The 14,156-nt window shown below is 36.8% G+C and overlaps 2 protein-coding genes across 6 annotated transcripts; one reads left to right on the top strand and one right to left on the bottom strand.

Moving 5' to 3' along the window:
* Positions 1-3,839: 3,839 nt before the first annotated feature.
* On the bottom strand, positions 3,840-9,653 carry FBXO45 (F-box protein 45; the record flags this gene model as incomplete). 4 transcript variants are annotated; one of them, XM_081953687.1, is made up of 4 exons in its annotated part: positions 3,840-6,401; positions 6,480-6,626; positions 7,310-7,666; positions 9,378-9,653. In XM_081953687.1, 4 exons carry the CDS (start codon positions 9,651-9,653, stop codon positions 6,291-6,293), a joined length of 891 nt encoding a protein of 296 aa, XP_081809813.1. In that variant the 3' UTR covers positions 3,840-6,290. The 4 variants fall into 4 exon arrangements, with proteins under 4 accessions (XP_081809813.1, XP_081809815.1, XP_081809816.1 ...); XM_081953689.1 differs by having other exon boundaries at positions 9,513-9,653; XM_081953690.1 differs by lacking the exon at positions 9,378-9,653 and adding an exon at positions 9,113-9,199.
* An 82-nt stretch (positions 9,654-9,735) lies between these two features.
* WDR53 (WD repeat domain 53) lies at positions 9,736-13,175 on the top strand. Of its 2 annotated transcripts, none has more exons than XM_081953686.1 (3): positions 9,736-9,947; positions 10,577-11,072; positions 12,392-13,175. In XM_081953686.1, the coding sequence occupies exons 2-3, from the start codon at positions 10,590-10,592 to the stop codon at positions 12,947-12,949; spliced, it is 1,041 nt and encodes a 346-aa protein (XP_081809812.1). In that variant the 5' UTR covers positions 9,736-9,947; positions 10,577-10,589; the 3' UTR covers positions 12,950-13,175. The 2 variants fall into 2 exon arrangements, with proteins under 2 accessions (XP_081809812.1, XP_081809811.1); XM_081953685.1 differs by having other exon boundaries at positions 9,736-10,220; positions 12,392-13,173.
* The last annotated feature ends 981 nt before the right edge of the window (positions 13,176-14,156 follow it).

Below are 14,156 nucleotides of genomic sequence, written 5' to 3'. Positions count from 1 at the left end.
GTTTAGGATCTACAAAAATCTGAACTACTAATGGTCAAAGCAAATTGGCAGTAGATGAAAATCAATGGAATTCAAGGGGGTTGGCTTAGATGTCTTCTGGGTGTGAAGGGCCCTGAGACTGATCATTTGTTTGATCCTTCCCTCCCGCTCAGCCTGGTGATCTTCTACCTGCACCATCAGAACCCAAATACTTGTAACTGTCCTTTTCTGGACAGTAGTCAGAGAATATAAGTTTCTAGATATTTATCTAGGTATTAAGAAATTGCAATACTATTATATTATTCTGAGAACTGATTACTATCCTCCTTTCCTCAAATGTTACAATAGTAAAGTTTCAGTAGCCTCCACATTTATGTAGTAATATTTTGATATTAATGTATTTCCTAAATAGTGTCAAAGCAAATGCAACAAAATACAAACTGAGCAGATGTGGGCATAAATTAATCAGAAATTTGAAAGTATACTTAAATGTATCCACTGAAAAATATAATCCCTAACATGCATTTTACCTTTCAATCTTCTAGAATCCTTTCTCAGTATGGTATTCTGGGAAGAAGGCATGTAATTTCTCACTATCGGTATATTAGACAACTTTGCTTTTTTTTGCTTGGTACTGATGCTCAGAACAAACAGCACTGAAAAAAGAGTTATAGATATGAATCTTTTCTCCCTTCCAATGGGTGAAGGACCCAACACTGATCTTCAAGGACAAGAACTCTGCACAAGCTGCAAAGAGTAGCTGATTGTCTCCCAGCACCTGCTTCTCTCTTCAGTTCAGAACAATTCAGTTTTATCCTTCTTTCCCAAATAAGGTAGAAATTGTGCAATGCTCCTTAGCATAAGTTTGTTTGTATGGTATGTATATGTGTATATACTTTCTCCACCTAGTATATGTTCCCTCTTTGCTGTCGCAGGAAGTCCTCAGATTTTAAATGTCTTTATTGTGGCAAGAGTCTTGTTTCTGTCTACTTCTATAGCTGAACATTGGATTACTTATCAAAACGTTCCTCCATTTTCCCTGCCACTTTCTAACTCATGGTTCACCTTTCTTCATTTAAGGATCAACTTTCTCATTCCTTTGCCTTTCTCACTGAAACAACTGTGCTACACAAATTTTTCATTAAATAATGGGCTACATTCTTTTGGGAGAAGCTGTTTGTTATTCCTCCTCCCCAAAAAACAAAGTTATCTCTCTTGATGGGAGATGAGAGCCAGAAAATGCATACCATATTTTTTTAATCATGGCTATTTTACTTAGGAACACTCTCCCTTTAGAAATTAGGCTGGCCTCCATGGTGATAACAATCTGGAAGGTTGTGAAGACTGTATTTTTCCAGAGGTAGTATTTGGGTACTGATTAAGTTGTGTCTGGAAGCAGATTATATTTGTTAATTAAGGTATTAGTGGAATGTTTTATTTAATGAAGTTTATTTTAAATTTGTTTAATTAAAAAATTTAAAGTAAAAAAACTTATGACTTACTTATTTTCACACTTAGGACCCTTGTAGCATCCCTAGAGGACATTCAAAATTTGAATGCTTAGCAACCAGCATCTATTTTTGATGGTTGCAATGTTCCAAGTTCACCTCATCACTCTCTGCTAAATTCCCAACTGTCCTCCACTTGCTGGCTGCTAGTAAGGATGTTTTTTTGGTCTTTTTGTTTTGTTCTTAACATTTTTATTGTCTCTTCTAAATGGTGTATATGCATGATTTATCTCTGCATAGTAATGGGTTATTTGTCTGAATGCCAAGTTTTCAGGAATTCCATAGCTTTTTGGGATTTAGTTTGGTCTAGAATGCTTTTTCCCAGCTGAAACTATGGTTGAGTCAGTCCATGAGTTGTAAGATTGAGTTTTTGTTATGCTTTCTCACTGCTATTGCAAGCTATGTATATACTGTATACTATATGCTGATAATTATATATACTGTATACAGCATCTACACAGGGAGCAGATCCCACTTTCTAGTACTGATATTCTGATATTATGTAGTTGGATAATGAAATGACTGAAAGCAAGCAACCAAGTTCATATTGCCCCAAGGATTCCATAGTTTAATCCTGAGCTACATATATACTACCAATGCTTCTTCTTCTGAAAAGTCTGAAGCACTTCTGAATCATTTTGAAAGAGTGCAGAACCTTAGCTATTATATTTCAAAATTGATGATAATCAAGTACATTTCAAACAAATTTGGTTTTGAACTATTTCTCCATTAAAAATTTGCTAGAAGATACCACTTCCTGTGTTATCTGAAAACATTTGCTGTATCTACACTATATTGTTCTATATTTGTGACATGCTGGCTTTTCTGTGATATATTGCTGTCCCCTGCTGTTAGACGTTTAAGAAGACTTCGCCACAGTATTCAGATCAGAAAAAGAGCAATTTGAGTGTAAAGAGATGTTACAAACAATTATTCTCTTAGCAGCATACAAAAGATCACAATTTTAATAAAATCTTCTTGTTCAATAGCTAGTTTCTTTGTACTGTTACTTTCTTTGTATTGTTACTTTCTTAGATTCCAAAGCTTCAGAAATAGTCTATTCAGTTTCTTTGATGAGAGATCATTGCTTAATTTATTTTCAAATAAACAAACTTAGCACACTGAGAGTAAGCAGACATTCCAGTAAGCTGATATGTCCATCATCGAAAAAGCCTGCCAACCTGCATTGTGCACCTACTTTTTAAAGTATCTTTCTAACTTGTACCATCAACTGAAGAATGTTAGAATGTTACTTGGGTAGCATTTTTATTTTATTAAATATATTTTATATAGTATTTTTATTACATTTGGAATGATATTGTATAGGTATTCCGAAAACAGAACAGTTCCCAGGTGAATTACATTTACTGTCATTTATTTCTACTAATGGAACAATATTATTTTAGATCAGGATGGGCAACCTGTATCTCCAGAAAATGGGCATGAGTTTCAGACAGACAAAATAGGTGCCTTAAGCAATACAAAGCTGTCATAAAATTATTTAAAATAGCCAAAATCCCAAACCCATCATTAAAAAGTATGTCTGAAATTTTCAATACCGCCTACTTCATTGATGTCACCGACTCGTTGGCACAAAGAAGAAGGTCATAGTTTCCAGACTGAAAAAGATTACCTATACCTTTATCAAATCATGCATGCACAAATATTTTTGGGTAGCCAGTTTTGTGGGTCTTATGAAACAGATCAAAAGCATGTGGGTAGGGCAACATATGAAATCACCATCAGTAATAACTGAGAATGAATGAATGCATCTGCTTATGTAACATTAGCAAGTGACACTGTCTAGCTGAAGCAAAACAGGTGCTGATAGTCCATGATTTATAACCATTTGTTTAGTAACCAAAGTTACAGTGGCACTCAGTCATTCCTCATACTTACAACCATCACAGCATTCCCATTGCCATGTAATTAAAATTTGGGCCCTTGGCAACCAGGATGTATTTATGACAGTTGCAGTCTCCCATAGTCACAAGATAGCTGTTGGCAACCTTTCAAGACGGCTTCCAACAAACAAAGTCAATGAGAGGAACCAGATTCAACTAACAACCATAATTCAATTAACTGCAGTGATTCACTTAACAGCCATGGCAAAAAGGTCATAAAGTTGAGCATGACTCACTCAATAATCTCCTTGCTTAGCAAGTAAAATTCTAGTCTCAGTTGTGATCATAACTCAAAATAGGTACCTGTACAGATAAAGTATGCAAGCTTTGAATTACTTATGAAGTAATAAAAGCAGGGTAAAAATCTAATAAATACATAATATACCAAATATCATGGACCTGGTGTATTCATCTACTCAACTATAAAATACAATACACAAAAGTAATATTTTCATATTTTAGCAATTTATTTCAGTATTTTGTACAGCTTGAAATTGGTCTTCAGGTAATAAGTTATAAGAATTCTATATACATAGGTTGATTAATAATTCCTTGAGACAGATGGGAACAATTTGCAAAAGGGTTATGCAACATGTATTAGAAAGAAGGAAAGACATCCTATATTAACAGGAAAGAAGTTTCTTTTAAGAATCTGCAAAACTCAAAGATTTGGAATAGAAAGTTCCAGAGAACTTTAACACCTCCAAAAGGACACAATCTGGTGGGGAATAGATCATTCTGGCATTCAAATATTACCAAATTTGTGAATTTTGCACATCCCTGAAACCTTCTAAAGGATAGATTATTCTTTGAATATAAGAACAGAGAAAAATCTATCCAAGATTGCACAAAAACAGTTAACTTAATAAAAGTTTTATTTTTATATCAGCCCATGCCAGAGTTTTACTTACCTTAATGATTCATTTTACAGCACTGTATAAATAAAATGTTTCTGGAAATCTCATATTATTCCCACTTTATTCATGACTTTTTAGTACCACATGTTCAAAGGCATTTCATAGCCTTGTTCTGACTTTGCTGTAGAAACATGCCAGGAATGAACTTGTTCTATTCAGTGAAATACTATATATATAGAACAAACATTTTAAGAACATCAATCCACACATGCTGCTTTCAAACACAGCTTAGTGGTATCTGAGCATGAATGGATAAATGGAGCCAAACCCAAATAGTACAGAACATGCAAACACTGAATTCTCTTAGTAAAGTCTTTCTCCTCTTAAAATTTCCTTTTCTGATTTTCTTAAATTGTCAGTAGCTTATTATGATGGGGAGTCTCTTCTTAATTAGCCTAATGCTATCACCATTGCTGTCTTGCGCCTTTATTTTTAAAAAAGGCTGATAAAAAAGAGACATATTCCAAAACAATTAACCAACTTCCTTTTGCCACAGAGCTTTATTTGCCAAGGTGAAGGATAGAAAGCAAGCTGGTAAAGCCAAGAAAAACAATAGAAATGAAAAAGACAAACTTGTCTATAGCTACTGCCAAGTATTGGGGATCAGATGCTGGCTTAAATACTACCATTCCAAACTTTTGTGAAGTAAATGTACTTTCCAGCCATACGTTAGAAGCCTTTTAAAAATATATATAAAATGTGTATGTAGCAGCACTCATAGAACTCAATCAGCCTTTCCCGGCTTGAACAAAAATAAAAAAATATCTTTAATGTTCTTCTTTTACATATTTAAGGAATTATCTGATGTCTGCAAGACCACATATTTCAGATTATGTAGAAAATAATGTAAACAATATTTATTTCCTCCCAAATGACACAATTCTATGCATATGTGGAAAAAATGTTTGAATATCATCTGCTTTTCAAAGAAATATGCACAGGATTGCACTGAAAGTGTTTTATCAATATCTTTAAATAAATAGATTTATAAACAAAATAACATTTAGTACCAACAGCTGGCCTGTGGAATTACAAAGTTAAAAGATAAATTGTACAGGCAATGGATACCAGGGAATGGCAAAGATCTAGGATAATCTGGGGGAAAACTATTGTAAGAAAGGACAGTCATTCTATCATCCACAAGTACTTCCACCACATAAAATCGATTAACTTTTTACAAATTCTTTTCAGCCTTTGTAATAAATGTTAACAAAATTAAACCCACCCATACTGAAATTTGTGTACATTTCAGTTGATTTAATTTAAGGAATTGAATATTTTGAAATTACCGCTATTTGGAAATACTTTGGAAACCTAATTTTTCAAAATACATTAGAAATAAAATTTACCCTTCCACATATATACTATTCTATTGATCAATCTCAACCATTATTTAATAAGCAGACATTGCTCCTTTTTCCAAAAGAGATGTGGCACAACAAAACAGAAATGCACTTGTATATATTTTGTCCAATTCCTAGACAAAGATTGACATTTGACATGTAGTGGTTTTTCCATTTGAGAAACTGGTTAGCAAACCTTTCTTTCATTCCCTTTTTAGTTTCTATACAAACAATTTTTAAAATACACTTCAGTATAGCTGCACAACATAGCTCTGGAAAACTGATCTCCAGAATCAGTGCTTCCAAGCACAACCAAAATATATTAAATAAAATCCAAGTTTATTACCTTTGGTAAAACACACTGGATTATAGGTTGGAAAAGAACAAGTCGCTTTCAAAATGGAAACCTTTTCCACAGAACACGTTACTCTCACATATTAGATAACTTCCTCAATTACTTCTATGAAACAATTCCTTATGTATATACAGGACTCCATATTGCCACTCTTGGTACAAAATCCAATGCAACATGCTTGTGGTTAACTGCCTGTTTAACTGTAACCCCCCCCCCTGAGGAATTTTTCTGGTCCGGCAGAAAAAGGAAATGTCAGTGCACCCTGTTAAGAACAGTTGGTCTTTTTAATCACAAGTTTTGGTTTCTTGAGCACACATCCATGTAGTTTCCTCATGCTGTCCTGTTAACCAATATGTAGGTTTCTCCATATTGTCAACTTGATTTTCATGTTCTTGCTAAAAAAACAAAAATAAAGTAAAAACAACACAAAAATATCATCCATCTAAAGGTTTTCCTAGATAAACTAACGTCACCTCAGTGTTGCCATATACAGCAGACACTGCTGGATACAGACATGTCTTTGGCAGTCCTCGAAATGCAACTCCTAAGAACTCATAGCCTCTCTCAAAAGCCAAGGTCTTGTCTTCCATATCCAGGATAACACGAATTCTCTCACCTATCTGTAAACAAAAAGAGGAAAGATTGAGAGAGATCACAAATGTCTAGAGGAAAAACAACAACATAAGCAAACAAATAAATAGTTAGGTACTTTGAACATACATTTTGAATGTTAATAAACTAAGATACAGCCTTTTTATGTGCATTTTATGTAGTACATGGTGTTTTAAATGATTACACTGGCTTAACTACAGATATTTTTTAGAATAAAATTCACTGAACAATAGGGACTGAAATATATACATATTCAAAAAAATTTAACTTAAAACAAAATTCATTCAAAACATTGCCTAAGAATCCTGAAGGCTCAGCCCATCAACATTTCAGCAAAAGTTTTCATTTATTAAGACTTATTTTTATTTGTTTATTTATATTTATTTAACAAGATAGCTGCTCATCTTCTAATCAAGTCTGGTTGCTTCCAGACAATGCATTTCTTCTGTGCAAGCAATGCTTGCCAGGGGAAAGGATTCTTTTTGCTCCTTTCTATGTCTACATAGACCCTCCAAATCTTTTTTCGAAATTAAGGTATCCCTTAAAGCAGATCTTCAGCATGCAAGGACATGGAGCATGAGAAAATATAGAATTAAGCATGACAGAATAGGAAAAATGAAGTTAATTGCAGAATAAAGAATTTGTCATAACACTAATGTAGCCCTTTCAAAAAACATCGAATTTCACTTACTTGATATTTTGGGGCATTGTTGCATTGTGGAAAACTGCCATTGACTTCTCCATTATGTAATAAATTATTGTCCACTAAATTCCAGCCCCAGCTCTGGTCATCGCTCCCCAGGAGAGCTACATAACCTTGACACTGCATGGGAGCTCTTTTTGTAGCAATTCCAATCACTGCCACTGTACCAAGAGGACCTTCCCACCAGACTTCCCAAGCATGACGGCCTTCACTGAAGCCAATCTTGGTCCTTGCTCCATCAGTACTCTGAGCAATGGGATTCCGGTGCAAAGTAAATCCATTCTTCTTAATATAGACATTTCTGGAACAATCATTGGTGCTGAAAGCATGCTGAATGGCACGTACCTAAAAAAAAAAGTTTTAAAAAATAAAGGGAAGTTGAGAAGGTCTTTCAAACTAAGACTATTAATTATTCAATTGCTTATATTCATTCTTGAATAAATATTTTATTTTTGTATCACTGCAAGAGAGACCAAGACTTAATACTTCAAAACTATGGTCACAGGACAGAGAAAACATTCGTTGCAGATGTGAGATAAGAAATTAGAAACCACCTCCACAAAAGAAGACTACATTATTTAAGCATTTATTAGTTGGCGGCAGTATTATATTCTGTGTTTGCTACATATGCAGCATTAGCACAAATAGCCTAATCAATGAAGACTACATTAGAAATAGATTTTAAATATCTCGTTGTAATGAGCCACTTGTAAGTTTGCAGCGTCACTCTGAGAGGAGAGTAACTAAAAATTCATCAACACATGCATCAATTAGTTCTCAGTGAAGTGTGGAAAACTTAAAGATGTGTTTTACTCCACAACTACTCTGTAAAAGACAATAAAACAAAATTCAGTATGTGTCATAATTCCACATCCTCAGTCTAACTGGATGATAAAGAGCAGAAGCCTGGCTCAGCCTTTCAGAAACAGTTAAGCCAGTGGTTCTCAACCTGTGGGTCGGGACCCCTTTGGGGGTCGAATGGCCCTTTCATAAGGGTCGCCTAAGACCATCAGAAAACACATATTTTCAATGGTCTTAGGAACCGAGACACCAATTTTATGGTTGGGGGCCACCACAACATGAGGACCTGTATTAAAGGGTCATGGCATTGGGAAGGTTGAGAACCACTGAGTTAAGCAGAGAAAGGAGAGAATAGGAATAGTTTTTTTCAGTTGCTCTCTTTTCCAGTTTTCCCAGTGGATGACTTTTCCATGAGGCAGCACCTGGCTCATTTTCCTATTAATCTTTACAACAGTACATTTATTTTAATTATTTACAACATTTTTACTTGCTTCTTCAGAAAAAGCTTGCCAAAGTGGTTTATATAATATTAAAAAGGAGGCAATGTCCTTTTTGCAGGTATATGACCTATAAAAAGATAGACGTCTTAAGGTAGGCGTAAAGTCATACAGGTATAGGGACTTGCGAAAGAAGACAAGGAGCAAACCCACAAAGGCTTTTAAATGACAAATCCTCATGAAGCTGGGGGAGCAGAGGAGAAAGGACTCAAAGTTCCAGTTCTTCCACCAACTCCTTCTGCCTCGGTATGATGGAATTTGCTGCCTAAGCTTGAGGCAGCGCCCTAGTGTCTAATACAAAAGACACCTAGGCCACATCTACACAACGTGTGGATAAGGAATGGTTACCCCACTACTGCCATGCAAAAAAAAACCCGAAAGTGTGTGAAAGTATATATGACAACTCTGGAATCCCCGGACACTCTCGGGGTTGAACAAAGCAGCCTATCAGGGCATCTCCGAGCAAGCGAGGGAATCTCCTTTCTTGCCTTACCAGCAGTCCCATGAGCTCAGTCCGCCCATCCCCAAAGCAACCGAGGCGCGTCTCCCATGCTTAGCCCCCATCCTCAGCATCCGAAAGGCTAGAAATGGGAGCCGGGAAGCTGCACCGGACTTGACAAGAGAGCCGATTGGTGAGAGAAGCTGCCTCTTCGGCCACCCCCCAACCCCCCCACCTCTTTTTCCCCACCTTCAGTGTGTGCCTGCGCACGAACACGGAACGGAGCGCGCTGAAGCGTCGCCCTACAGGCTCGCCTGACCTTGCCCTTGTAGGTGGGCACGTTGCAGAGGATATCGGTGCGTAGCGCCTCCTCGGCGAGGCTGCGAGCCGCCAGGCTTCGCCACACCTCGCTGTTCTCGTCGCCGTGCAAAACGCGGTACCACAGCTTACACACCAACGCGCAGCTCCGCAGCTCCCGGAGGTCCAAGTAGGAGAAGACGAACTCGAGGACCCTACCGGGAAGCCGCCAACCCCCCGCAGCGGCGGCTGAGTTCGGCGCGCCGCCGCTGCCGGCAGCCGCCGCCGCTGCCGCCATAGCCTCAAGCGATTGACCACCGGCCTTCGCGTTCTGCGCGCGCACGCCTTTCCAAACTGACCGGCCCGGCCCAGGCGAAGGCGGCTAGAAACCGCGAGCCTACCCGCTAACCAGAGAGCCAATCCGGCGCGCGCCGATGGCTGCAAAAGTAGGAGGTGCTACCCTGCCAACGAACTCCTCGCCTGTTGCCGGCAAGGAGAGGCGGAAATGAATGCTTTTGTTTGATAGGGAGGTGGTTGTACGGAGGCGCCAGGATCTGCTGCTCCTGATCTTACGTTTCCGAGTACGGCTGAAGTAAGAACAATCTAGGCAACTCTGCTGAAGCTGGCTTCTCAGACAACGCACCTTTTACTAGTTTTATTTTTATTTTATGCGGTATGGAGCAGGGCCTTGAACGTGAGTCGGCCATTTTGGTTGAGGGCATTGCTGAGCATGAGAAAGAGGATGCTGTCGTAGACGCATGCGCAAAAACTTCACCTGTCAAGGGGGAATGCTAAGCAGACCCAGCAGTTTTTAATTGGCCGGAAGAGAGTTCGGGATCGGGAGAAATTGGTTCTTTGCTTTGAGGTAATGCAAGTATCGAGTGAAAGTGGTGGCTGGGTTAAGATCGCTGATTTGTTATACGCTTATTTGGAAGACTATGTGTATTTATTCAGTGGCCTATCTCATACAGGCATTGCGTTTATACATTGTGCCTAAGGATTAAGTTTATATTGGAAGATATTAGTATCCTAAATCTATTGATTGTGATTGCAAGGCCATTATATTTAAGGGTCAATATACTGGAATTTAGATGTTTAAGTGTTTAAACCAGTAGGTGCTTTGCTTGAGTAAGTTAATCTAAAAAGAACACAATAGTCACTTTTTGATTCCTCAATATGTTTCAAAACGAAATGTTGCCTTGCTGATCTTTTTTTCCCCAGTTTGCTTTGAGATATGATGGCAAAGAAGTGGACCAATGGACATTCTTCTTCAGTACTAAGCTTAAATGTGAGCAAAGACGGTCTATTGGCTTCAGGAGCAGAAGGAGGGGAGCTCACAATTTGGAATACTGAAGGAAATCCACTGGAATGTGTACGACTTCAAAAAGCAGATGATGTCACTAGCATTATATTTTCTCCCACTTGTTCTAGAAGACTCTATGCTTCTCATGGGGAAATTATTAGCATGCTGGATACCAGGTGCCTCAAGGAGCCAGTTGAATGTTTCCATGTAAATGAGGAAGAGATCAATTGTCTTTCAATAAACGAAACAGACAGCTTCTTGGCTGCTGCAGATGATTCTGGAGCCATAAAGATAATTGACTTACAAAGCAAGAAGTTGAGTCGCTGCCTGCAACGACATTCAAATATTTGTGCATCTACTGCATTTCGACCCCAGAGGCCACAAAGCCTTCTTTCATGTGGCCTGGATATGAAGGTGATCAGCAGTAGTTGAAATCTTACTATATAGCACTTATTTGATAGGCTTATATGTGTACAAAGAGATGTAATATACATACTTATATTTATTCACTTGAGCCTTAGAGTCTGATAATTATAGAAATTGTCAGTTGCTAGAATTGTTCAAAAATGGATTGTTTTCTATAGAGGTACAGAATAAGTCAGCTGAATCAATTTAAAAAAATGCTTTCTGGAAGTTAACTTGCTCAGAATCTCAACATCAGCTGCACAATATAATGCTGAAGTAGTATCAGCATTGTTTCTCAACTGAAACCTTACTTTGATTGATGCAGAAGATAGAAAATTGATTAAGGATGGAAGATAAGGAAAGAAAATGATTTATACACAATCATAAATTACTGCCAACAAAACAGACATTGTTGCTAGGTGAGATTACTTTTGGCTTTAATCCTTTGGAACAGATATAGATTTCTGCCGAGTGCGGAGAATGGAAAACTCCAAATGAATGAATGAATAAAAATCAACTAAGTTAGTATTAAATTTAGATTAAATCTTATCAAGAACCATCTGCCAACCATCTGCTAATAAAGTTGATGTAAAAATTATGCAGTTAATACTTATTTTCCACCATAGTACTTGTATCTCTTTACATATTTGGCTTTCTAAATAATATACTATACAAGTCTGAGAATAGCAGTTTAATTTTCATTTATCATAATTGGACCTATCTCAATGGAAGAGACTTGGTGATTACAACAATTAAGAGCAGACAATAGAACCATAAAACCCAAAATAAATCATACTACCAAGAAACCTTCCAATTATCATAAGCCCTCTAAAATAAATTTTCCAGAACAAAACTATAGAAGCCAACCTAATTTCTGGTAGAGTCTATTCTGTAACATGTATGGTGCCCCTGAAAAGCAGCATCTACAAGTGTCTGCCCCATGGGTTTGAAACATTATCATAGGTGCAACTACTATGCTAGAAACCTATAATTTCAGCATAAAATAGCTTGATCAACTTGGCATATATAAGACTTGTAGTAAATGCATAAAAACATATTTTGGCATAAAATTAATATTTTTTAAAACATTTAAGAGTGCCTGAGATTGAAGCAGTTTATAAATTTCAAAAATAAGGAAATGTTAATAATTCTATACTAGATATAATTAAAGTCAACAGATGCTTTTGATCTATGAACTAAAGCATAATTTATGTGAGCTGCATCACTTTTGTATTCTGGGGAACATGACTATATAAATGAAAGTTTACATTGGCATGACTTCTGTATTAAGAAATCTTAATTATTATTATTTTTTGTTTTGTTTACAGATTATAATGTGGAACTTGCAAAAAACTCGCCCACTATGGACTATGAACTTGCAAGAAGAAGACCCATTTGAGCAAGGGATTGGCCAACTCTTTAACCCACCATTGGTTCATTCACTGTCTGTTTCTACTTGTGGGAATGTCTTTGGCTGTGGAGCTGAAGATGGTAAAATCAGAATCTTTCGAGTAACAGGTGCCAAATTTGAACAGGAAGTAGCATTTAAAGGACATTCATTAGGAGTGTCACAGATTTTCTTTCTGCCAGAAATGTATTGCTTTATTACAGGGGGAAATGATGGCAAAGTATTGTTGTGGGATGTTAGCAGTGAAATTGGAAAATTGAAAAGTCCAAGCAAGGCAATTCACAAAAAGAAAAATGCCATCAAGAAAGCTGACAAGATGAACCCAGAATACACAAATGAATGCCTATCCATTTCGCCCAAACTGACCATTGAACACGGAGAGAAAGTCAACTGGGTTTCATATGTGTCAATTAATGGTTCTAAGAGAATATTGGTTGCTGACCAAAGTAGCGATATATCAGTGTATCCTATTTCTTGAACCCTTCATATATTTAGGTAGGCAGTCAATCTCTGGTGCAGTATTTTGAATCTACTATTTTTTTAATGCATTATTCCTACTACCTCCCATAAATAAACCAATTCTGTGTGCTGCTAAAAATTATTTTGGTAGTTTATATATAGTACCGCTTTTGGGATAACTAATTGGTGTGACCTTACTGGTAAGCTTGCAATAAAAGTTATGTATATGTGAATAAAGAACTGGGTTTAAAAACAAAAGAAAAATAGAGAATTGTCTGTTTTAATATATATTCTTATAAATTCTACTGGCAGAAATATATATATTTAAAATAACTATAACAGAGTTAGAATGACCTTGGATGTCTTCTAGTCCAACTTTCTGCTCAAGCAAAAAACCCTACACCATTTCAAACAAGTGGCTGTCCAGTCTCTTCTTAAAAGTCTCCTGTGTTGAAACACCTACAACTTCTGCAGGAAAGCCATTCTACTTGTTAATTGTTCCGTTAGGAAGTTTCTCCTTAGTTCTAGGTTGCGTCTCTCCTTGATTAGCTCCATCCATGTTTCTTGTTTTGCCTTCTGGTGCTTTGGAAAATAGGCCTGCTCCCTCTTTGTGGCAGTCTCTCAGATTTTTAAACACTGTTATCATGTCATCCCCTAGTAGTCCTTCTTTTCATTAGACTAGCCATATCCGATTTCTGCAGCTGTTCTTCGTATGTTTTACCCTCCAGGTCCCTAATCATCTTTTTGCTCTTCTCTGCATTCTTTTGGTTAAGAAATAAAAACTGAGGTTATAAATGGCTTGAAGGATCTGAACAAATTCTGTAACTATCTCCCATTTTGGAGGATCAGCAGCAAATTCAGTCAGTCCTGGGTTGTTCAGTCCAGAATAAAGATTCTATTGCAGAATTGATGGAACCTGGCTCTTTTAAATGTTGACAAAAATTTTTTATCAAAAAGTGTAGTATATGGGATCTAACATGTGCTTTGCTATACTAATAGCTGACATCAGGTCTGTTCATTAATGCTCAACTTTATATCTGGTATATATGGGGAACTTATTGTTTGAAGAAAAACAATGGAAATTAAGTGTATTTTTCTTAAATAATTAATAAAGTAGAAAACTATTATTTAAAAGAATATAATTACACCCACCCACAAATAGTAGATGCCATTGGTGCAATCCCAAAACAACTGGAACACCACTTGAACACAATTGGTATTGACAA

The sequence above is a fragment of the Natrix helvetica genome, assembly GCF_964273705.1.
Source record: "Natrix helvetica genome assembly, chromosome: 5".
Lineage (NCBI taxonomy): Eukaryota > Metazoa > Chordata > Lepidosauria > Squamata > Natricidae > Natrix > Natrix helvetica.
Note: the sequence above shows the minus strand (reverse complement) of the source record. Positions and strands in the feature narration are given on the sequence as shown.